The 26,179-nt window shown below is 38.0% G+C and overlaps 1 protein-coding gene across 1 annotated transcript in view; it reads left to right on the forward strand.

The window, feature by feature from the left end:
- Window positions 1-26,179, forward strand: part of col15a1b (collagen, type XV, alpha 1b) — a 36,619-nt gene continuing 10,440 nt past the window's right edge. Inside the window, exons 1-19 of the mRNA XM_056743599.1 lie at window positions 1-54; window positions 132-202; window positions 12,909-13,456; window positions 15,686-15,760; window positions 18,030-18,137; window positions 18,801-18,909; window positions 19,197-19,234; window positions 19,354-19,527; window positions 19,686-19,766; window positions 19,890-19,976; window positions 20,197-20,259; window positions 20,375-20,515; window positions 22,586-22,639; window positions 22,721-22,756; window positions 24,692-24,805; window positions 25,365-25,427; window positions 25,596-25,631; window positions 25,793-25,834; window positions 25,965-26,027. Of these exons, the coding sequence (XP_056599577.1) occupies window positions 23-54; window positions 132-202; window positions 12,909-13,456; window positions 15,686-15,760; window positions 18,030-18,137; window positions 18,801-18,909; window positions 19,197-19,234; window positions 19,354-19,527; window positions 19,686-19,766; window positions 19,890-19,976; window positions 20,197-20,259; window positions 20,375-20,515; window positions 22,586-22,639; window positions 22,721-22,756; window positions 24,692-24,805; window positions 25,365-25,427; window positions 25,596-25,631; window positions 25,793-25,834; window positions 25,965-26,027 (1,935 nt within the window). The 5' untranslated portion in view covers window positions 1-22. The remainder of the gene's footprint in view (window positions 55-131; window positions 203-12,908; window positions 13,457-15,685; window positions 15,761-18,029; window positions 18,138-18,800; window positions 18,910-19,196; window positions 19,235-19,353; window positions 19,528-19,685; window positions 19,767-19,889; window positions 19,977-20,196; window positions 20,260-20,374; window positions 20,516-22,585; window positions 22,640-22,720; window positions 22,757-24,691; window positions 24,806-25,364; window positions 25,428-25,595; window positions 25,632-25,792; window positions 25,835-25,964; window positions 26,028-26,179) is intronic.

The raw sequence follows: 26,179 nt of genomic DNA on the forward strand, positions 1-26,179 counted from the left end.
TGTACTTCTTACACTAGAAAGCATGTTGGGATTTGTTATGAAAATGAAACTTGGGTAAGTCGATTGAATTAAATTTGATTTAATTCATATATTATATTATGTTGGCAATTAACATGATTGTGTTCCTTTAGTGTCATGTTTTGGCTTGTTGGTTCACATCTCGCCTTGAGTTATCTCTCATCAGCTCTTCATGTGATGGAAGGTAAGTTCTTAATTTTATATAGAGAGAAACGCTTAATTAACTTTATTAAATAATTGCTTTTACTGTAACAGTGTTATACTTTAGACCACTGGGATGTGGGCAAGAATTTACATTTTGTTTATGAAAAGTCTACATGAATGAATGGACAAAATATTAGATCAAAATCTGACACCTGAAGGCAAAAAAGGTGATTGTTTCTGTTTGAAATCAGGTGTGATGGGGCTCTCTAGGGTGATTCTGGATTAGGTGCCATGTAGTAAACCATGTGTTGTCTTGTCTGATAAATCAAGTGGTGACAACAGATGAAACGGTGCTGTAGGGGCAGGTGGCCTCTTTTATTGCCATGTTACTTGTGTATATTTTCAGCATTGTCCAAAGCTTGGCATGGATTCCCGGCCTACATATTTCAACACAATACTGCGCTCAGACATCCGAAGCGGTTAAATTAAGGGATAAACTGTTAGAATCAAGTAAATCTCTCAAATCCTTTTTATGCAGGTTAGTTAATAGGTCCTCTGTCTTCAAGAGGCAATCATGCAAACAGCATGACATCCACACAACTTCATCTGCTCTCCACTGACCCGAAATAACTCTTATTTCTAAATAACTCTTTATTGTCTTATTTCTAAAACCCTCAGGTTAAGTTATAAATTCGGCATGCAGATGAAACAAAGTTTCCACAGTTTATGACATTATGATCTTATGATAGAGACATAAGATCATAAGATCATTTACCAAATTTAGATGAAAATCTTAATTTAGAAAAAAGATGTTCATGTGATTTGAAATCAAGATATTTCTCCAAATTTGTATTTGTGGTAATTGTGACATGTTGTAGATCATACAGAAATATCTGTTTTGTAGGCCAAAAAGGTCTGCAACTCAGTAAAACAAAGTGTAAACATTATACAGTGTGACAATATATATGGTTTACACAAAATTCGATTTACATTAAGACTGAGTTTAAAAAGAGAATTAAATGCCTTGCTTCATTTGATAATAGGGCTGATGTAATCCCTTCATTAGGCATATTAATGTCTGTTGTGAATGAAGACTAAGAATCAGAAAGCGTGAGAGAAATGCTATCGTTCCTTATTTAATCCCTCATAGTCCATGTAGTAAATAACTTGCACGCAATTCATTCATATCTTATGTTTACAGCTATTTTAATTTTATATATTTAATATACAGTGTTGTACATATGAACAACTGTCTATACCTCGTGTCCTGCTGACAGGTCCATAGACAAACAGTGAGGGATTAAGAGGGGACTTTTGCAGCCAGTTTGATTAATTTGCACTTTGTCTTGCATCTTAAGTATCTCATCTTGTGTGAAGATGCTCATTTGTATTACAGTAGTTCGTGGAAGGAATTTGTTGGCAAAATTAATGGCAACATGATTGTTAGACAGTTTTCACCACTGTATTTGTCATCTCTGGAAAGATGTTTGTTTTTGGTGGTAGTGCATGCATTATATGAGTAGTAATTGTTGTAATTTGTCAGTGGATATGGAGCCATAAGTATTGTGGTTACTTGAAGTAAGGTCTGGAATGATCAGTTGCAGAATGACATTTTGTTTTATTGATGTTTATTTTATTCAGTTTAATTTTATTTAAATTAAATAATTAAAAAAAAAATCTTATTAAGCAATGGAAATTAACATTGAGAGGAAGGTAAAACCAGCAGCTACTGTAAATTTCCACTTATTCAATTGCATACAATAGTGCAGTAACTTACACCCTGTCTACACCAAATACGAGTGGCACATCCAGTGTGGAGTATTTTTTTAATTATAATGGGTTCTAATGGGTTCTATTGTCTTTTGTCATGTCGTGCCGCATCACGTCGCATCTGATATAGAGCTCTTTCCTGTTGTGATAGTGCCTGGCCTCTAAATTTATGCTGTTATCTAAAAGGTATAATTATTAGTCAGATTTTCCCGAAAAAAATAATCTACATGTTACTGTAAATGTAACAATATTCGTATCATTGTTTATTTGCAATAAACCACAGATTTGTGAGCAGTATTGGTGTCCATGCTGTTTCCTATGCGTGTTACTGTACATTACTGTAAAACACTGAACATGCCCTAAAAGTTACATCACTGATTCACAAGTTTCCATCTGACATACAATACAGCCATTAAACCCTTACAGTGATCTGCTATTCATAAACAGACAACATGGAAAAAGAGCATCACCCCCGTGCACACCACCTCAAGTAAATCCACCCTCTGCCCAGAAGTCTGGCTCAGGGTCAGATTGAGTTGAGTTGAGAATGAGCTGAACGGACAGCCGATTTCCACTGACATTTTGATTTTACATTTGTTAATCTAGCAGACCCCTTTAATCCAAAGGGACATCATTCATTTTTTATCAATCAATAATTAAAGCTTAAACTTAGTTCTGATATGAAGGTATATTATTTATATATATATATATATATATATATATATATATATTCTTTTTATGTTGTTAATAAAGGCAGGCATGGCTGTGTAGTTAAAATTGTGTGTGAAATCACACTGGGGAACTGAATTGTTAGTCATTGTCACAGAACCATTATAACCGGGACAATGCCACTCAGGTTAAGTGTCTTGTTGAGGGGTAATGGTGTGCTTCTTGAGCCTTAAAGGGATAGTTCACCAAAAATTACTTGTTTCTTAATTTACTCTTTTTAAGACTTTTTTCTTTAATGGAAAACCTTTACAATAAGTATTACTTGCTTTATTGTGGGGTTTAAATCGTTTTTTCAGAATGGAAAACATGACATCAGAGGGTTCGCACAGAGCAATCCTAAAAGACAAAAATGACAAGAATAATACAACATATACATCAATAAAATTGAGTAATCTGTTTTTGTAATTTATTTAATTAATAATAATCTAATTAATTACTATACTGCAAAAACAGTCATTTCTTTAATATTATTTTTAACAGGTTTTTTTTAAGCTGGTGACCCCGAAAACCCAACCCTAAATTAAACCCTTCCTCTTTCTATGGATTCTTTGTCCATTCTAAATCAATTGAACACTGTTTTAATTACTTGGGGGTCTCCTTTGCTGTTGTCAATCAGCTGTGACCTAAAGGTGGGTGATTGTGTGATGGAGGTTGAACAGAGTATTGGCTGGGATGCTTGTTCTAAACATTCCTATGAATCTATGCCCAGCAGTCAGGGACTCTATTAGGGTAGATTTCCTCAACACACACAAATGCGTATAGCTGCAACATAACCGGTACTCACAAGAGCAAGCTGTCATAAGATTTTGGATATATATTCTCTGGTAGAAAGTTCCTGCACATACTTGTAAATACGGAAAATGTGTGGCGTTGGTTCTGTCATCAGAGTATGAATTAGTTTTAACAAAACTGTTTAGTAAAAAACAAGTATTTTAAGAGTATTTTGTATACTTTAATAATTTTGAGCCGTGCAAAGGCCAGTGTTATATAGAACAGATCAAATTCAAGTAGTTAAAAGGAATATAGCGCGTGAGTTGTTTAGACTTCCAATTTTGGAGCTTGGCTGCCCCCATGCTTAATCACGTTAGTGGCCAGGATACTTCTCAATTCACCCTTTGTGTTCAATAGAAGCAAGAAAGTTTCACGTTTGGAACCACATGAGGGTATAGTATTACATTTCGGGTCAACTTTGTCTTAAAACGTTTGATTTTTTCATAGATTTGATTTATATTTTGTTAGGAAGTTGGTTGTAAGGCTGTATCTTATTATTGGGAAAACAGATGAACGAAAAATAAATTACTAAATAGTTTAATAATGGTAGTAAAAAAAAGGGAAATTCAGAAGTAAAATATAAGAGGAATAGACTGACTGGCAATGTAAACAAACATTAAACCAAGCATTTTCCTCTCTGAACACGTTGGAAAAAATTGACTTAAATATCTGCAACATGTAAAGATGGGGTGGGGGCAGATTCTGAAATGAAAACACATTTTACACAGAAGCAGCATTGAGTTTGAGCTTACTCTCTGCATCTATAGGTGTATATGAAGGTCAGATCTCTGAAATGTTATAATGACCTAAGTCAGAGGGAAGAACAGTAGGCCACTGTCTGCTCCAACATAGCTCGTCCCACCCAACTAACAACCTATCCTGATTGGCTCAGTAAACTGTGTGTGATATCATCCACTGCCTAGGTCATGGTACCAAGTGTTGCACTCACAAGTGTTGTTTTCTTAATACCTTGTTATATTAGTCAATAAGGAATTAATCCAGGAAAGCTGGATAGTAGTTCTTATATAATGGAAGGTAAAGAATGGAAAACAAGGGAAACAATTAGTAAGACAAATGGCCAGACAACACAATCTGACATCAAGTATGCAGCCATCCTTGTGTCGCAGCAAAACCAAACTAAAAAGCCTTTGGAGTGTGATTTTGATTTAATGTGGCTAAGCACTGTTTTTGTTCACCCACAAAGCCTCCTTCATTTTCTTAATTGATTAGTGAACCCCGGCTTCTGTCAGTTTCTGTTCTTTCGCTTGCTCTGATGATAATCCCTCAATAATCCATCAGTGGACACGACACTACTTCAAACCGCTGCCAAACCCAGTGAAAGAATCCCATCCTTTCAAGAGCTGTAGTCTTCATTGGTTTTTACAATTATGTGACACATTTTGTTGTGTGGTTTTAGAGGCTTGACTTGAATGAAGAAGCAGGTCTTTAACGACATGTTCTGTTACTGACCACTAGAGAGAGCTGAAGGATCACATTCTGCTCATTCTGTCCTGCACATGGGTTCATGAACTTGAACATTCAGAAAAAAGGTACAAAACTTCACTTTTTGAAGTACAATTTCTGTCTTAGGGGAGGTATTTATGAAGGGATAGTTCAGCCAAAAATGAAAATGTTGTAATTTGGTAATCTTGTCATTTCCGCAGAACACAAAAGAAGATGTTTTGAAGAATATTGGTAAACGAACAATGGCAGTTACCCATTGACCTGAACTGATTTTGTGTCGGTGCAATAGAATGGGGAAAAACAAGTTTTTTTTTGGTTACCAGCGTTTTTCAGAATTGTCTTCTTTTGTGTTCTGCGGAAGAAAGAAAGTCATAGAGGATTGAATTGACATAAGTGTTAGTAAATGATGACAGAATATTATATGTTGGGTGAACTATCACTGTAAGGAATCCCTTTGGTACCTTTAATGGTACAAAAGATGAAACGTGTACCTTTTAGGAGTACAGCCCTAAGGACCTGTTGTGTACATTTACACTGTGTCTACACCGGATGAGGCGCAACGAGACAAGACAAAGGAAACCATTAAAACCCACTGTCATTTTAAATATTGTCCACACTGGATGCGGCATGACGCACTGGTCGCATCCAGTGTACACGGTGTTAGGGTACAGTTAAATGTTAAGCGTATGAACCTTTTCAAGTTATATGAATTATTTCTGAATAACAAGTAATCAAAATTCCCTATATTTAATGAGATGCAAACATTTGAATAAATCAATAATACTTATAATAATAAGTCAATAATTAGAAAATGTAATATTCAAATAACAGAATTTTACAGAATTAGTAGTTCTCATGTTCTCAGAATGTCAATGTACACTGAAAAAAAGTACTTCAATTGGTAACACTTAATAAAATTAAGTTGGTCCAACTAAATTTCCTAGTTAACAAAAGTCATCATCATGGTGATCAGTGTTTTCTTGAGTTCGGCTCTTGAATTTTATATGTATTTGTATTTTATATGTATGATTTTTATATTATTTGCTGTGCTGTAACTGTGTGCTTTAGAGTACATTTGTTATGGCAATGAAATGAGAATTAGAACAAATGGTGTTGATTCTTGGTCATTAGTCACCATCATCTTTTGATTATTTACATTATAGATCAATGGAACATAATATTTGATTGCATTTTTATTTCTAAAATGAATTTGTGAAAACAGCAGGAAAATAAAACATTAAACTGTATGAATAAAGGTGAAGAAGGAGCTGAGCCGCAAGGCGAAGCTCTCGATTTACCGGTCAATCTACGTTCCTACTCTCACCTATGGTCATGAGCTGTGGGTCATGACCGAAAGGACAAGATCCCGGATACAGGCGACCGAAATGAGCATTCTCCGCAGGGTGGCCGGGCGATCCCTTAGAGAAAGGGTGAGAAGCTCGGTCACTCGGGAGGAGCTCAGAGTAGATCCGCTGCTCCTCCACATCGAGAGGGGCCAGCTGAGGTGGCTCGGGCATCTTTTCCGGATGCCCTCTGGACGCCTTCCCGGGAAGGTGTTCCGGGCATGTCCCACCGGGAGAAGACCCCGGGGAAGACCTAGGACACGCTGGAGGGACTATGTCTCCCGGCTGGCCTGGGAACGCCTCGGTGTCCCCCCGGAAGAGCTGGAGGAAGTGTCTAGGGAAAGGGAAGTCTGGGCATCCCTGCTTAGACTGCTGCCCCCGCGACCCAGCCTCGGATAAGCGGAAGAAGATGGATGGATGGATGGATGTATGAATAAACAGTTTACATACACCTCAGTGTATGAAACTAAACAATGGTGACAATCAACAAAAGAAAACTTCATGCTGCAATGCATGCTTGGTAACATCATAGTGCAAAACTCATTCATGATTCCCAACATGCATTGCAGTTGATATGTTAATCTGAATTATTTTGATGATTGTCACCATTGTTGAGATTCCTACACAGATTCTTGATGTCTGTGTTTGTCTCAATGCTGCTGTAATTTACATCTTTATTTGCATCCAAGTTTCACTTATATTTTTAGACATCAGAATGCAATCAAATTGCCTCTCATCACCATGATGGTGACTTTTTTTAGCTAGAAAATTTAAGTTGGACCAATTTAATTTTTTTAAGTGTTACCAATTGAAGTCATGTTTTATCTTGAACCAACGGATCACTTTTCACAGTCTTGTCAGCTGGGAAATTTAAGTTGGACCAACTTAACTTTAGCTGTTACCATTTGGACTCATTTTTTTAAGTTGATCAAATTTTACAGGTAGTGTCTCATATTTGCAAACTGCTGTGCCCCAGTGCCACAATATTGGCCTTGTGAGGTTAAAAGCAGACAAAATATGTTTTCCCTGTAATAATTCTGGCTTTTCAGAAGCAACAGAATTGTAAGGAAAATAATTACGCTTAGCACTTAATTCTGTTTATAGCTCTTAATTGTGGATCTGGCATTTGGAGGACAGTACTGTCTAATTGCTCTATTAGGCATAATGCATTCGCATGAAGGCTACGACTTCTAATTGAGACTGTTCTATAGACTAGAAGTTCACAGGATTGCACAGCTGATGGCTTTTGACAATAAACCAATTACCGGATGTTTAAGTGGGCAGTGCTGAGGTACCAGAGGGGGAATATTGTTTCTCCTGCTTAACCTTCTAAGATGCAAAGAGCTCCTGAACTCAATGTATCTAAAGGCCACCTGATACTTTATTCTCAAAAATTTGACTCTCACAATTACCTGTATATACTTAGCTGGATGTTTGAGACTCACTGGGATGCGAGGGAATTTTAATACATCAGATTAGTAAATGATGCAGGATATTTTTAGTGAGGGCAAAAGGGAAGCTTATCCTTACAAGTGAATTGTTTGGCCATGTTTGATGTTTTAATATTTTTTAAAAACCTTTCAGTCTTTGTGTACTTCTGCTTTGACAAATAATCTCATACACACTCAAAAATAAGACAAAAAAATCAAATTGAATACACTGACCCAATGGATGAGAACAGGCTTGTCTTTGTCATAGTATTGATGTGTTATGATCACTGATATGTGAAAACTTGTGCCCTCATTTCCATGCTTGTGGAGTGCAAATCTGAGTTTTCCGTTATTACTGGATGTGGAGACTTTTTAGCTTCCGTATCCCTGACACAATAGACGAATATAAATAAAACGGTACTGAATACTGTACATTCATATAATTTGCCTAGAATGTTTAAAAACGATATTATTTGAGGTTACATATATTTACATACCCCATGGTATAAGACAAAATAACAATTGACACAAATGATCCTGTCCTGATGTTTACACACATGTGTTGCCTCCTTGAGCGTCATTGATTGTTCTTTTGAAGACTGTTTCATTGGATGCACGTGCATGGCCCAAAGTTAACATCCAAACTGTGTTTGGTTATAATGTAACAATTTATTTTATATTTAATTTATGTTCATATTGTATTTTAAATTATAACAAAACTACTCAACAGATTCTTTGCGGACTGGAAGTTAAAGGGCTGTAATCACAGAAAATGCACTTTTAAATGTTTATCTACCAGAAAGAGTCGCCAGCGTGTGTCCAGAAACACCCTGTAATTATACAAATCCATCTATTCTTCTTTTTCTATTCTCCTTTAAACCACAACAGTGAAACAAAACAGGCTGTCGGGGATCCCCTAGAAATCTGACGTCACATTGTTTACCCTTGCCCATGACCGCTCGCAGGCTCCGCCTTATGAGTGGGTAGCTCTACCTTTCGCCAGAGACAAACTGTCAACCATTTTCAGGCAAGAGTAGATGTAGTCACTAGCCAGCGACAACAAATGTCTAACAAACAACAAATGTGTGCTTTTGTTGGATGTTAAATGGAACATAAAAGGAGGCCGGGAGGAGACCTTAACGACGAGCCCAAGTTTGGCCCGCTGAGACCTCGGGGGCCGGGGTTATTAACGTTCGAAAGTCCCGAGCGGGACGGCGAGAACTACTCTGCGCCCGGGCAAGAACCACGTTTTTCAGATCGACAAACCAACATTACCCGTCCGTATCTCCGGTCCAGAAAGACTTAGAGAAATGAGCTAGAGCTCTAGAAAATCTTAGCACCGGCACCCAGTGGCCTGTCAGTTTAGCATGGGTTTAACAAAAAAATATTCTCAAAAGTGGATCAGTACCAGCTATTCGTGATCGGGCGTGGCTGTTGTTTACATGTTCGCGGCTAAACCTGAGACTTTACATTGGTCCAAAGACAGGTGTTATGTCGTAATGTTAGTGGTAAAACGCATAGCGCCCCTCGGTTCAGAAGACTTGTGACCGACATCATTTCTGTAAAGCTTTTTCATTACAACGAAAGAAAGTTATAGTGTCTTTCTCAGTGAGTTCAGTGTTTTCTCGTATGTCCTAAGTGCGACAATACTTACAGCGGATAGAAACAGAGTTCGCATTTGTAAGACAACCTGGTTGCTGATCTTTACATACCTGTCTGTCATGTACAAGTACTCTGAATGCATATTTTTGCCTACATCTGTGTTTATGTCTGTTAGTAAATGCATGCACATGATTAATCATCAATGGCCAACATTTCATACAGCATATGTTGTTCTATCTATGTTTTTGTCTTCTCCATTTAGTTCGTATTTATGAAAAAGGCATTAAGGTGATTTTGATTGCAGTTAGTGTATGGTTTTGGTTGAATATGGCATTACAGAAGGGAGGGGAGCAGAAGCTCATTTGCATTTAAAGAGACATGTCCAACATATTTTAATGAAAGATAAGTGGTATGTTTTGAGCTGAAACTTTACAAAGACATTCTGGGGACACCTATTTTTCTGGGGATACTATTTTTACATAACAGAAAACCCCTGGATTTGAGGCCCTTTAAGTTGGACGTTTGTTTATGTTGTTGCCGCTGAAACCGTGTAGTGCATTGTATATGTGACTTTTGAACAAAATTTAAATACATTTAGTTATAATTCTTAGTTATTTTAGTTTTAATGCCCTTACTTAAAAAGGTGTTGTGGACCGTTTTCAGATACTTAAATAAAAACAAAACTGATAAAAAACACTGAACATCTTTTAGATTCTTCATGTGTCATTTGTTTCATAGTCTGTATTTCCCATGAGACTATCCAAGTATTAAATATAATTTTGTGGCTGTAAAATCTGCATCCTCACATCCTCCAATGGAAGTGTTTTGCCTCTCTGTGGCTTTTCATTCATAGTATGTTCTTAAAAGCTGTAAAAGTTCAGCTCAGAAACTCTCATAAGACGATCATTGTTGTGAAATCTACCCATTTGCTTGTGAAGATGAAACTCCAGTGCTGCGTTGAATCCTTGATAAAGGTAGTAAGAGATGTGGAGTTTTGGGGGGACGGGGATGGGGGGGTCAAACTGTGTGTTTAACAATGATGGACTCTGTGACATAGAGAATCAGACATTTGGCCGCCCTGCTAAATACCAAAGCCTGCATGGCGCTGTTGGGTACTGAGGGGCTCATTTGGGGTCTCCTCTGGGGCCTCTCTGAACAGAGAGTAGTGGTGCAGGAGGAGCAAAACGGGAACGTGTTCTTGCATTAGCAACTGTTACGACGGTGGCTGCGCCATTTTCTACCTCACGTTTGGCCGGGCAGCATGGCTGGCCTGTTTCTGCAGCTGACCTGTTTGGTGCTTCTGAGCCTGGTCACTGATTCGTCAGAAATCCAGTGGTTCAGGTTTCTGTGGGGCCGAGAGAAGACCCCACCTGCTTCAGCTGTCACTACACCTGTACCCACCACAGCAGCACCAGAGGAGACCACAGTTCCCGTCCTCCAGACCTCCTCTCCTCTACCCACGGGTGCCAGCAGAGCCAAGAAGCCTCTCCGAATGTACAAAGGTGGTGAGTGTGAAATGGGAGATGAAACGGATGCTGGAGCACCTATGCATTTAGTCACATTTAGTTTTTATCTTCATGGACTGTAATGGTATTTTCTTTCCTTGAGGATTTCATTCATCTGCTTAGGGTAATGAGCCAACAGGAGGAATTTGCATTATTGTGTGTCCTTAGCGTATTTGTTGGAAGTGGCTTACCCAAATTTCATTTGGAGTTAAGCTGTGCAGTTGGATCATAACTGAGAGTACCAGAGAGTTTATCAGATATTAAAGAGCAGCTTAACTCAAAAGGTTTCTAATTGTGCGACATAGTGTGTGTGAGAGATCAGCCTGGTGTACGGCGAGTCCGCTTTCCTCGAAGATAATCCTTTATTCCCCATCACATGATATAATGATAATAGGATTGGGCGCAGGGGGTTTCCGGACTCGAATGAAATTGGGGTCACTTGATGGAGAGTCGTCGCAGGTCCACCTGCTGATTTTAGATAGAAAGAAACAGGGTTTAATGACCCCTGGGGTACAGACATTTTCTTTCATTAATGTCTGGTTCATCTGAATGAAGTGTGTAGCTAAGCAACACTGTGGGTGCTTCTCAATTCTTATTAGTGCATCCTCGCTTCCTTTCCTCTCGTCTTAGCTCCACCCCATCAGGATGGTGAAATGGCATATCCTCGCTCCCTTTAGCGTCACTTCAAAGCAAAGTCAATTTATGATGACTGTACACATTGCAGATTGAAAATATAAAAAAATATTAAGTTAAATAAAATGTTTATGTATTTAAGATAAATACATATGTTAGGCAGAATTCATAGTCTCCACTAAAATAAGAAAAGTCAAAAACATGCTTAAAAGTGGTCAGAAATGTAAACAAGGTTGATCAGATATATGTTATACATAAATATTAATTATATAAATATATTAACTTTATGAATATTACTGTCTGAAATAGGTATACATTTACAAAAAACTGTAATTTTCACATTTATGCATGTTTGAATATGATCTAAAGATGTGACTATGTGCAGGGGAAGGAGAATAATACACGCGTTAGGTTTAGTGATAGGACAGAGGAGTGAGGAAACGAGGATGCATAATGAGAAGCACCCTGTCTCTGTTTATAAAAATAAATGTATGTGTTATGGTACGTTGCATTTTTTGTAATGAAATCTAAGAAGGTTGGTCTTCAGCTATGGCTTTTACTAATGCATTTCCGGTGTTTTGGGAACAGACTGTAAACTCGATATAAAGAGCTTGCTCTGGCTTCCTCTGGTGCATTGACGGCTTATTTCGTCTTATTTCTGTCATATAGAAAGTTTTTGTAGGAAAAAGTAGTTCATCTGACATTTTTCCTTAACATAATTATTAGACTATAATCTATATGTAACAGTAATGCTTTCTTAATGTTTCCTGTTGGGTGGTCATGAGAGTGTTTACTGTCTCCATTAAAGTCATTTTATAGACACTGTGTGGAATGAGTTTGAAGAAGAGGGATTGCAGACAAAATGAGGAAAAGGATAATTGTTTCAATTTTGGTTTATTTTCTAGTCAGAATATGTGTGATTTGAGGGAATCAACTGATGCGATAGCACCTCCTTTAATAAAAATCACAATGAATATTCTTTGGACAATATTTTATATTTTCAGTGGATTTTAAAGGAAATGATACATTTCCTCATTCTCTAACTTTTTAAATAACTCAATTTTTATGTTCCATGGAAGAAGTAACAACGTAAAGTAACAAAAGGTTTAAACAACATAAAAAATTAAGGACCTGTCAATATTTACACACCCTCTTGTCATTTCAAACCTATATCACTTTCCTTCTTCTGCAGAATACCAAAGAAGCTATTTTAAAGAAAGTTGGTAACCAAACAATTGCGATACCCATTGACTTGCATTGGTTTTGTGTCTAAACAATTTGTAAATTGGTTCCGCCTTTGTTTGGTTATCAACTTTCTACAAAAAATCTTTTTTTGTGTTTTTATTTTTATTTTTGGATGAAGTATCAGTTGTTCCTTTGAAATGAACTTTCAAAAAGAGTTTAAACAGTCATTTTATGTAAACTACATTCTCATTTAGTATGAGATTTATGTAGCAATAATTTGTTGCTGTAACCACTACCTTTACATTTTATTTCAGAGCGAGGATCTAAGGGTCACCTGGTCCTCACAGAGCTAGTCGGTGTTCCTCTTCCTCCCTCTGTGTCCTTCATCACTGGCTATGAAGGTTTCCCCGCCTACAACTTTGGGCCTGAAGCAAATGTTGGTAGACTGACCCAAATCTTCGTGCCTGAGCCCTTCTTCAGGGACTTTGCCATGATTGTCACCCTCAGGGCCTCTGGCTCTCAGGGAGGGGTACTATTCGCCATCACAGATGCTTCCCAGAAAATTGTTCATCTTGGGTTGGCCTTGACGCCCGTGGAGGATAAAACCCAGAGGATCTTAATGTATTACACTGAGCCAGGGGCTGCTGAAACCCAGCAGGTGGCTTCCTTTAAAGTACCTGACATGACACAGCAGTGGAACCGCTTCACGTTGACAGTAGAGCATGAGGAGGTCCGGCTTTATATGGACTGTGAGGAGTTCCAAAGCGCACCCTTGAAGAGAAGCCAGAACCCTCTCAGCTTTGAACCCGGCTCGGGCATCTTTGTGGCGAATGCGGGCAGGACTGGTCTGGAGAGATTTGTGGTAGGTTGCTATTTTACATTTCCGCAGAATCAGAAACTTTCTCCTGATATTTTCTCTTGTTTAACCACCATGCTTAATGCCACTGAAAAGTAACTGGACCACAATGTCAATTATCTAGACATTTTTTTTAATGTGCAGATCACTTTAATGCTTTATACAAGAATACACATGGATGTATAATGGATTAATATTTATATAATATTATAATATTATATAATATATGGATTTATATTTATATCATGGATTTATATTTATATAATGGATTTATATTTATATAATGGATTTATATTTATCTTATCATTTGATAAATCTTATCATATCGTTTTAAATCTTTAAAAAAAATTGTCAAGTCTTGATGTGTGTGACTGGGATTCTGTAGGTTAAAAACTGGCTACTTCACAGTTTTTAAAATGATCATTTAGATTTTCCCTCATGAAACCAAAATACATGAAAATATACTGAAAAATATAATGCATTATTTAAAATAAGAGGCACATTTCTATATACTGGAAACAAGTGATTTATGTACTGTATAAAAATGAAATGAAAATTTCGTATTATTATTCAATATACAGTAATGTTATAATAAGTTTATACATATTTTCAAATACATGTTGAATGATTGAATGTATTGACAGTTAATATATAGGAAAATAAGCAGCCGCGGGAAAAATTAAGAGACCATTTAAAGACCATTATTTGCTGAAAAGTAAGGTCAAAATAATACAAAAGATGTTCTGTATTTTTTCATACCTCATATACTGCAAGGAAAAAGTTCATACTCATTTTTAAGAAATAAAACACTCATATTTGTACATCGATTTAGGAAAAGTTATGTAATAACCTTTATTGTTTTACAGTTTTCATGTGTCTTGTCATGATGTCTGTTTTTCATTTTGCTGTTGGATGACTTTGTCAATCCTGAGGTTTGACTCAACAGACTCTGGACTGAAATGACCACAATACATCTAGAAATGATGAATACATGATAATTTGGAATGGTATCTGATTATTTTTCGTGGCTGTATTTTCGCCTAAGAGTTGCTCAAGGTTTTTCCACCTGGAGAAACTTAAAAGATGACTAAGCACAAGTAAGTAAAAGCCGATGTGCTGTCATCACAAGTTAGAATAATCATCGTCATAAACCAATTTGAATATCAAAATATAAAATGTAATAATCATCACATCATATTTTTCATGTAGGCTACATTGAAATTTTGCATTTCTTATCTTATTCTCTTTTGAACCGAAACATTAGTTGACCAAATGTATTATTTCCTTATTTACTTAGCTTTAAACTCTACCCTACAATACACACCAGAACATAAATATGCTGAAAAGACAACTTTGCTTCCTTGGTCCCCTTATATTGTATTTGATAGTGGTGGTGGGGGGTCTGTTGTCATGGGAATGACTTGAAGAAGGTAGAATCCTTTCACCGTATCTACAGCATTTTTTTTAGAAAAGCATTTATTCATGGGTTACAAGAGGGTATACTGTACTAAGTAAAGTATACTATAAGAAATGAAGGAGAATTAAATTGATAGTCAGTGAGGCATGGAGCACTTATTGAGGAGCTACTTGTACAAACAAAAGTGCTATTACTTTTTCAAAGGGGGAATTGAGGTCTGAATGAGCAGACTTAAGCATTTGTTGTTGAGTTTCTATTTTTATTATACCTCTCCGGTTTCGATAACACCATTGAAAGTTGTTGTGTTATTACAAATTATCTGTAAGAGTTTAAAATTAAATTTCACCTGTCACTGTTTGATGGTTGACATTTCATAATGCCTTTAATAATCAAAGTAGCTGATGGCGATCATAAATCTCTGTTGTGACAAAAGTGTGGCTACAAGAACCCATTAAATACTAATGAGTACAGCAGGGGGGAGTTCATCTGAAAGCCTGCTGATAATTGCTTAAAATTTATTACCTTCCCTTAAGCACCGCTGGCATATCACAGACCCCTGGATATATCTGTGCTGTTGTATTCTAAAAGCTATCTGCTGTAAGAATGAAAATAAGAATAAAACACATCGCTGCCTGCATACATAGGAGCTCAAAGCTCCAGGCAACGTGTATTTACAAACATGATTGCAATATCATTAATCCACTTGGCATTCTGAAAATATACAGTGCCATCTTTTAAATAGCTATTTCATTTTTATCTGCAGCCGGCTGGACGTCTAACTCATATGCCCTTTTTCTTTCGTGTTCTCTTTTTCTCAGGGGTCCATCCAACAGTTGGTAATAAAACCAGACCCCAGGGCAGCCGAAGAGCAGTGTGAAGAAGATGACCCTGGTGTAAGTGAATTCTCAGGACACTATGTAGTACTTTCTTCATAAAGTTTTACACCGAAACGGATCACAGTGCAGCGTTCAGATTGCTATCTTTGAATTCTTATAGTCTTCGAGCTGGTAGTGGAAACTCAAGTCTGATGGCATTATAAATTAATGACTTTATTTTGCTTTGTTGCTGTTGATCACTGGTAGTGTGAACAGGGATTAATACATATTAGAGAGGCCTTACATTAGGTGCTTCACCACTCTCAGCCAGTTTGAACCAGGGCTGTCAATTTGTCAATCCGGGCCAATTTGTCAGTGAAGGGGTAAATAAAATAATAATTGATTTAAACATGTAACAAAGACCCACAAAGGGGTTAAAACAAGAACACAACTAATATAAAACTTGAACATAACACTTCCCTCGATAGGGCAAATGAACATGACTAGACTAAACAATAACACAACATCAGACACGGCAAGGATTTTCAACCGGGTAAGGTAATCCGACTAGGCAGAAAGGACATGAGCAATAACACTTATCAAGCTAAGCAATCACGCAAAACGAACGGGCACAGGACAATAGACACGAGGGCATTTTAAAGGGATCAAATCAAGAGGGAACAGCTGAGGGGCATGAAACCATAACAAGATAATTAACGAGGGAGCGAGAGGGCGGGACATAGACGTGACCGGAGAGCTCGTGGCATGCCGAACCTAGCAATGCCTACAAGCTTCCACACAGAACACATGGTACTGTCATGATCCTGCCCCAAGACTAGAAAAACTTGACAAGACGAGGCAGAACCATGACACAATGGTGTGAGGTTATGATAACTCACAAATAGAACCTTAGTGTTCAGCATGCTAGTGTGCATGACATACTGTATGTGTATTTGGTCTTGGCGGAACAGCTCTGCCACGCTGCTGCTGCTGCGGCGAAGCAAGTAAGGAGACTTGCTACTGCCAATAAATTCACAACATGCTGCTGTGTGCATATAACATATAAAAAAACAAAGCTTACACAGCCCTTATAGCAGATCTATACATGTGGAGCTGGGGTTCTGAAACACGCTGCACTGCTGCAACAATCACTAGCCGACATTTAAACGTTGAGCAGCAAGCTCATTGGCTGCTGATACTGAGGGAACCAATCACTACACCGTGTAGTAGTTGTTATGTCGGATAGGTTTAGACTTTAAATACTGCGCCATCTAGAGTTTCATGGAAGAACTATTCATATAAAAACTTATATACTCAGTTAGTTTGTTTCCTAGAGAAGTCCCCAAATGTACACAGCACATTGTAAATAAGTCACAGAATATAAATATGTCAATAACTTATTTTTAACAAAAATGTCACATAGACTCTTATAATTCTAAGGCCACACTATTGAAACACTCTGTACAGAGCCACTTCCTTAGAGAATCTTAATATAATAGTCTTTAAATAGTCTTTAATGATTGATGATTGGCTCTTTTTACTATAAAATAGGACTTCCTTTGCTAGAGCGGGCGTATTGGATCATTACACATGGTAAAGAACTGGTAATATCTACCCTGTGTTCTAAACGGGATAAATTCACTGGGAGAGACACTACAAAACTCAGGCACCAAAACATGCTCACAGATCAGTATTGATATAGATATATTAGCATGTGCTTTAGTGATGCTAACACCAATAGCACATACTGTACTGTATAATCTCAACATTAGAAATTGACACCACTTAATTTCTCAACTGGCCTTGTAGGCCCAAAAGTAATTGGTGGAACAAATAGGTTGCTTGGCCTTAGGCCCCGTGAAAGAAATAATGAAGCTCAGAAAGTGACAGTGGGGACAGAAAGGATCTTCTCTGCAGTGTATAGTATATATGGTGCTACTGACTAACTTTTTTCCTAGTACAGTACATTGAAGGAAAAACATTACACCTAGAAGTTCAGTTCACCCCAAAATGAAATTCTTTTAGCGTTTAGTACTCACCCTCTTGTCATTCATTTACTTCTATAGAACACAAAAGAAGAGATTTTGAAGAATGTTGGTGACCATACAACATCGGACCCTTTTTTATCCACTGTATAGACAAGATAAGAGGGTGAATAAATGATGACAGAATTTTCATTTTTTTACTTAAAACGACTAGTAGAAATTTGCCCCCATTGTCTTTCAATAGTAGGAATAAAAATTATTATGGAAAGTGAATGGGGGCAAATTTAAAAAGTGAACTATGCCCTCTTGTGGTAGAGTCATCTCTGAGGTACATAACAGTTTCACTATGCTTGTGGTTGCAGGCCTCAGGGGACAGAAGTGGTGATGGTGATGATGATGATGACGAAGAACACCAAGGCAGACATGTGGACATCTTTGTTGGGACAAACAAGAAAGAAAATAAAGAAAAGGTTTAAAAATTTCTTACACACATCATCACGTTATCTGTTAACCTTATTACATTATTTTTCCATTAACTTGAAAAAACTATTCTTGAAGTACTGTCTCTTTCCTGTCCAACAGTAGTTTTTGAAGGTTAGAAAGTGGTTTATCATAATGTGTATTTTAAGTCAATAGTTTAAAAATACCCCTTTTCTTTACTATGCTCAAATGCACGTTATAAAGACATTTGTTCTTGTAAGGTCATGAACTCTTTTTGTTCATGATTGTAGAGGGATTTGGCATGATAAAATGTAGTAAATGTTTTTTTCTTTGTATACATAAAGCATGATTTGTATTTATCAACAATGCATGAAAGAAAGCTTTGCTCTATGAAGGTTCATTCTACCTTAAAAGGATAGATGACTTGAAACTTAAAATTCTGTCATCGTTTATTTACCGAAATGTAATTCAAAACCAGTTTATGACTGTATATTTCTGTGAAACACAAAGAAATATATTTTCAGAAATGTCAGTGGTTTTGCGTTCATACAATTGAGGTCAATAGAAGACTTTACTCAAAGTATCTCTTCTACAGAAGATTCTACAGGATTAGACACACACAATTTCAGAGGCAATTCATTTAGATCAGTTCTAATTGTTTCTGTTGGTGTGTTACTGTATTTTGCATGCAGCTACATGGACCCACCTTTCCAGTACAAGCTCCACCGACTCTGTTACCTGAAGTGGATGAAGGTGACTTCTCAGGACATGTGACCCCTGTAAGTGAAAGGCTGTTTAGAGGTAAGAGTGAATGAACTAATAGCATTGGTAATTTTTTAAATACTTACGGTAAATGGCAGTTTTGTGTACTGTATCTTCATACTGATTACTAGCTAAACTTATTATTTTTTAACATGCTGGGTGAGCATTCATTTGTTTCCGACACTTACATTTTTGCAATTTTACGTGTCTAATACATGCATGGGCAACTCATAACACACCAAAGACAAAGAAAAACATGTATATCAGGCAAATCGCCCATTTAATATGATTATATTATGCATTGTTTGTTAATTCTTGCCTTGCAGGGACCTACAAAACAGAAGTAACAGGGAAGAGCAGGGATGTAAGTAGCATGAACAGTGTGGAGGTTGCAGTATCAGTTTATTCATGTGTGATGCCTTTATATAATGAATAAAATGCAATCATCCTGAATTTTCAAGTACAAGTTTTCCACTTTTCTAGGGTTCTGGCCAGGGGCATAAAGGGGAGCGTGGAGAACCGGGACCTCCAGGTCTTCCTGGACCCCCTGGACCGTCCTCCCCACCCAGACATGCTGGTCAGCCTGGACTAAGAGGCCCACAAGGTCCAATGGGCCCACCGGGACAACCAGGCAGGCCAGGAAAAGATGGGCAGCCTGTAGGTTTTCATTATTGTTGAGTATGAACTAATCAACATTTCTAGAAAATGTTTGTGAACCTGTGGGAAATGCTTAGATCTCTTAACCTTTAGCTGTAAACACAAGACATTACCGTACACCTCAAATGTTTTTCTAATGTCTGGCCTATTTTTTACAGGGAAGCAAAGGTGAAGAGGGACAGAGAGGACTACCAGGGAGTCCAGGAATATCTGGAGGATCTGGAATCAAAGGGGGGAAAGTAAGGGAAAAATACAAATGTGATGCTTCCAAATGTACTGCATGTGGTCTTTCACAACATACAGAGTGTTGCTAAAGCCTTGAAATGCAATGTTAGTACGCCACTTCTTTGTCCTTCTTTAAGGGTGATTCTGGAGTGGGTCAGCCTGGACCTCCTGGTCTACCGGGACTTCCCGGACCACCAGGGCCATCCAAACCAATTAAAGTTCCAGTGAGTATACTGTGCAAAACATGTGGGTTTAGTCGCTGCATTGAAATTGTGTTTTATTACTTCCACTTGTTTCCCAAAACATGTGATTTGTAACATTATTATTTCTTAGAACGATGTCTGCAGATCAATTTTTATTTTTTCAAATCTATTTTCTGTTTTTCTTATATAAAACTCCATTCTCACTACTTGTAAGTAAAAGTTTATCTACTCTTATTGCCAGTATGGATTTGATGCTCTGGGTTCTGGATCTGGAGAAGTTGACATTGATTCTGAACTTCTAAGAGTGAGTAAAATTGCTTTTGCCACATGCTGTATATAACATGTATAAATGCATGATATGCATTCAAGAAGAAAAAAAAATGCAGATTTATCTTTATGATACAAATCTGATATTCTAGGGTCCTCCAGGGCCTCCAGGAAGACCTGGACCCCCTGGTCCTAATAGCGCCTCAGGAGGAATGGTCCCCGGACTCACTGGCTCACCAGGTGTTCCTGGCAAAGATGGACTAGATGGGCTTATCGGGAAACCTGGACTTCCTGTGAGTATGTTTCTTCTGCCTCAAAATGGTGTTTAAAATCAGTTACCACAGAAAACAATTTCACATTTTAATAGAATTCCTCTCTAATCTACTCGTCCTGTTGGTCCTGTCATCTAACATTCACATATCACATCCAATGTTTAATGCACACACACAATGGAAAATGAAACACCATGAAAATGATTAGACCAGCTGATAAATTATTCATTCCTTATTAGGACTCCTGAAGAACTCCCAGTGCTGTTCAATTATGGTTTCACCACACTCATTAATTCATTCTTCTTTCCTTATCTCTGCAATTTCACAACCCCTGTGTCAGCTATTTGAGGACTTGGTGAACCAGTCGAAAAAACAGCATTTTCTCTCCAATAATGCCACTTTTTTTCTTTTGCCTGAATGCGAGATTTTTAATAATGTTATAATGCTATATTTATCCCCTCTTTCCTCTCATTTCTTGCAAAAACACTTGAAAGGGCCATTTTTATGAAGGTGTCTTCCTCCCTATCCCAGAATTACACTACTGGATGACAAGCAGTCTCGCTTCAAAACAAACTTTTCCACTGAGACTGCTATCAGTCACAGAAGCACTGCGGCTAGCCAAGACGCAATCTAATTCCTCTGTCGTGATTCTGCTAGACCTATCTGCAGCGTTTCACACTGTCAATTACCAGATACTGCTCGCCTGTCATCTCTAGGAATCTCAGGCACTCCTCTCCGTTGGATCAAATCCTACCTCTCCGGCAGATCCTTCAGGGTGTCAGAGTGTCATGGAGGGGCTAGCTGTCCACTCCCCACCACATGATCACTGGGGTCACTTGGACCACTGCTCTTTTCCATCTACACAACATCCTTTGGACCCATCATATGGGCACACGGCTTCTCATATCACTGTTATGCTCACGACACCCAGATCTACATATCGTTTCACCCAGACGATGCCACTGTAGCAGCTTGCATTACACCCTGCCGAGAAGAGATCTCAGCTTGGATGAAAGAGCATCACCTCCAGCTGATTCCTGCCAAGACAGAACTACACGTGTTTCTGGCACACCCTACGGTGCAACTCGATCTCACCATCAAACTTGTTAATACCACAATCGCTCCTTCCAGAACAGCCAGGAACCACTGAGTCATATTTGATGAACAGCTGTCGTTCAATGATCACATTGCAAAGACGACGCATGCCGATATGCATTATACAACATTAGAAACGTTAGACCCCATCTCACTGAGCATGCAGCACAACTCCTTGCCCTGGAAATCTCAAGGTTGGACTCCTGCAATGCTCTCCTTGCTGGTCTTCCTCCAGAGGCTATCAAACCACTCCAGCTGGTTCAGAACGCAGCAGCATGCCTCGTCTTCCAACAGCCCAAAAAGGGTCATGTGACACCCCTTTTCATCTCTCTCCTTTGGCTACCAGTTGAAGCCCGTATCAGATTTATGTCACTAATGCTTTCCTTCAGGACTTTCACTGAATCTGGACTGGCATATTTTCTTCAACCTATCATATCATATCAACCTATTTCTATCATATCTTCAACCAACTACTAACCAAAACCTAATCTTCACACAAGTTTGTGGCCATGGGACTGCTGTATTACTCCTAACAAACAATTCTAGAGGTGTTATACTACAGTATATATTGCATGTTTTAATGTAGGGAGAATACATTACCAACGTATTTCATTTTAAACTTGTAAGAATGCGGCACGCTAACACCAAAAATAGTAGTCCTTACATTGGGAAGGGACATGCTCACATGCTGAAATATTCATATACTTCAGAATATTGTGAAGCTGCCAAACTGATGCTGATCTGAATTTTCAAAATGTTCAAAAATTGTCTGCTTTACCGTTTTGGCAACGTTTCACAGCGTTATGTGTGATATGTAGGGATATATGAATACGTTATCTTTTAATGTTTTGTCCTGCATAATCAAATGCAATATAGTGCAATTTTATACAGAACAAATAGAAGGTATATGTCTGGTTGTTTGAAAACTGACTTCAAAGACTTCATAGTATTTAGTCACATCATAAGCGGCAGTTTTGATCTATTTCATCTTTAAAGGGTGTTCCTGGTCAGGAAGGAACTCTTGGACCACATGGACCTAAGGGAGAAAAGGTATGAAAATGATTACATCTTGAAGAAAAATACTCCCTATAAAACTCCACAAATTCATCTTCTCATGACTTTCTTTCATAGGGGGAACAGGGAATAAGAGGACCCCCTGGACCAAAGGTATTGTTATGCACAATACATTGACAATTTTTTATTCACAATAGATACAATTCGTTTGATGTTTGGACCCTTGGGGGTACATGAGAGCATAAACACATACAGCGAGGTTTACTTGGAAAATCTTTGATTCAAAATCAAATTGTAAAATGAACAGAAAGTAAAGTTCTGTCATGACAACTCTCGAAGGGTTTGGCATGGTGGTGTAAATGACATATAAATACAGTTGTGTTCAAAATTATTCAACCCCCAATGCTGTAAATGGTTTTAGGGAATTTAGTGAACATTTGTAATTGTATTCAGAATGAAATCCTACAAGGACTTCTTAAAGAACCATATGCAACTAAAATGACATCAATTAGTTTTGTAATACAGTTGTAAATGTTTCTTTTGTGAATTCTTCATTGACATAATTATTCAACCCCTTAAAGACTACCACTCTGAAGAACAGAGGTTCAATGAAGTGTTTTCAATCAGGTATTGAAAACACCTGTGGATATCATGGAGCAGCAATAAAGCCTAATAAGCACCAATTAGGCAGCTTTAAAATGACTGTGATACTCAGCTCCTTCTAGACATTTACTGGTGTGGTTACAAACATGGTGAGGTCAAGAGAATGGTCCAGGAAGACAAGAGAACAGGTGATTACTCTTCACAGGAAGGGCAATGCCTATAAGAAGATTGCAAAGATGTTAAACATACCAAGAGACACCATAGGAAGCATCATTCGCAAATTCAAGGCAAAGGGCACTGTTGAAACGCTACCTGGTCGTGGCAGAAAGAAGATGCTGACTTCGACTGCCGTGCGCTACCTGAAGCGTAGAGTGGAGAAAAGTCCCCGTGTGACTGCTGTAGAACTGAGAAAAGATTTGTCAGATGTGGGTACTGAAGTTTCTGCTCAGACAATACGGCGCACCCTGCGTAATGAAGGCCTCAATGCCAGAGCTCCCATGCGCCCCCCCTTTCTGTCCCCAAAGAATAAGAAGAGTCGACTGCAGTATGCCAAAAGTCATGTGGACAAACCACAGAAGTTTTGGGATAGTGTTCTGTGGACTGATGAAACAAAATTAGAACTGTTTGGGCCCATGGATCAACGCTATGTTTGGAGGAGGGCCTATGAAGAAAAGAACACCTTGCCTACTGTGAAGCATGGCGGGGGGTCAATCATGCTTTGGGGCTGTTTTGCTTCTGCAGGTACTGGGAAGCTTCAGCGTGTGCAAGGTACCATGAATTCTCTTCAGTACCAGGAGATATTGGATGACAATGTGATGCAGTCCGTCACAAACCTGAGGCTTGGAAGACGTTGGACCTTTCAACAGGACAATGATCCCAAGCATACCTCCAAGTCCACTAGAGCATGGTTGCAGATTAAAGGCTGGAACATTTTGAAGTGGCCATCGCAGTCACCAGACTTAAAGCCGATTGAGAACCTCTGGTGGGACTTAAAGAAAGCAGTTGCAGTGCGCAAGCCTAAGAATGTGACTGAACTGGAGGCTTTTGCCCATGATGAATGGGCGAAGATACCCGTAGATCGCTGCAAGACACTTGTGTCAAGCTATGCTTCACGTTTAAAAGCTGTTATAACTGTAAAAGGATGTTGTACTAAGTACTGAGATTGAATGTCACTTGGGGGTTGAATAAAACTGATAATGATGTGAGCTCAGAAAAGACATTTGTGGTTATTTCATTATAAATGTTATGTTATATTTGTCTGACCTACACGTGCCTCTTTGATTTAATTGTAAGCAGCATGACTGAATGATCATAGTCAATGTCAAACCGACCAAAACAATCAATTTCAGTGGGGGTTGAATAATTTTGAACACAACTGTATATTGGTCTTGGCAGGATAGATCTGCTACGCTGCTGCTTACTCTGAACTTACTCTGTCATTTAAAAATGTCTGCTTTACATTATGTTCCACATTTCTATGAACAGGGGGAAAATGGTTATCCTGGATTGAGAGGGCTTCCTGGCCCAACGGCGCCTATTGGACCAAGGGGTGTACCAGGACCACCTGGCCCTCCTGGTCCACCAGGCAACAGCTTTATGGTAAACACTTTGAAGAACTCACTTTAAAAAAAAATGCAAATTGTAATCTGTTGAATGGACAGTATTAAAGATCATTCTGCCCCTGTGGGTCATGTAGCTGGTATATATTTTGGATAACCACACGATGTTCCACATCAAAAACCTTGTTTGATTTAGTGAGTTACTCACACAGCAAAATATGGTATTAAACTAATTTAACCCAAGATATTATATTAACCTTACCTAAAATGTTACAGTAAATCAAAATCCAATCCTAGTACTAAATAGTACTATTTAACCCCACATAAAGTCCAACTTTTCTTATTATTTAATAGGTTTACATCTGTATTGAAATAAATCCATAAAAACCTTTTTCCTTCAAACACCAATTGCTGAATTTCAAACCCTTACGAAAGCTGTGTTGATTTAGAGGTAATGCCAGGTCTTCAGAAACTCTTTAAATGTCACTTTTCAGATTAAGCACACAACTAATTTCTTTAAGCCTTTTCCATTTTGAGAAATTAGCCTTTTGAATTGGTTTTTATATAGCTAGCCTAATGAAAGATGCGTTAACCAACAGGACTTGGAGGGATCCGGTGAAAGCTCTTTATTTCTTGGGGCAAGAATTTCGAAAGGTCACCAGGTAAATTTACAAGACCATCAAAACCACTATTCACACATCAAGGTTGATTCAGCAAGTTTTGAAACACTAGCAGCAGTTCTATCTCCTAGTCAGAGTCAAAACTTTTTATATCCTGATATTTTTGTTGAATGGATCTTTATGTTTGTTTATTCTCGTTTTATTTTTAAGGGAATTCCTGGGCTTCCTGGCCCACCAGGACCTCCGGTTGGTTTTGAAATAAATCATATGATGTACAATATGACTTTATCTTACTTTATACTTACTTTGTCCATTTAGCTAATTTAACAATGTGTGCATGTGGGTGTAAGAGAGAGCTTCACCATTTTATTATATATTGAAATCTCTATTCTACTTCTTTCTTATAGGGACGTTCTGGTGTTGATGGAGCACCTGGTTTGAGTATAAAGGTCTGTTAAACTACAAGAGAATCATTCGATATATAGCTGAACGTAATTATCCTAAAACTCAAAAAAACTGTTTTGTTTAGGTTCACAATGTCTTGTTTAGTTTTCTGTTGATCTCTGTTTAATTATCCAGGGTGAGCGTGGAGCTCCAGGACCTGATGGAGTAGAAGGATTAGCTGGGTTACCTGGAGCCAGGGTTAGTCTTCTTGTTTTCTTTCCTTATTCTGTGTATTTCATCCAAGAAACACAAGAAAAAACAATTATATTATTTACAGTATATTATATTATATAGGTCAAACAATAGTCAATACTCATATGATATGTACATTGCATTAATATAGAAATAGA

The sequence above is a fragment of the Triplophysa dalaica genome, chromosome 3, assembly GCF_015846415.1.
Source record: "Triplophysa dalaica isolate WHDGS20190420 chromosome 3, ASM1584641v1, whole genome shotgun sequence".
NCBI lineage: Eukaryota > Metazoa > Chordata > Actinopteri > Cypriniformes > Nemacheilidae > Triplophysa > Triplophysa dalaica.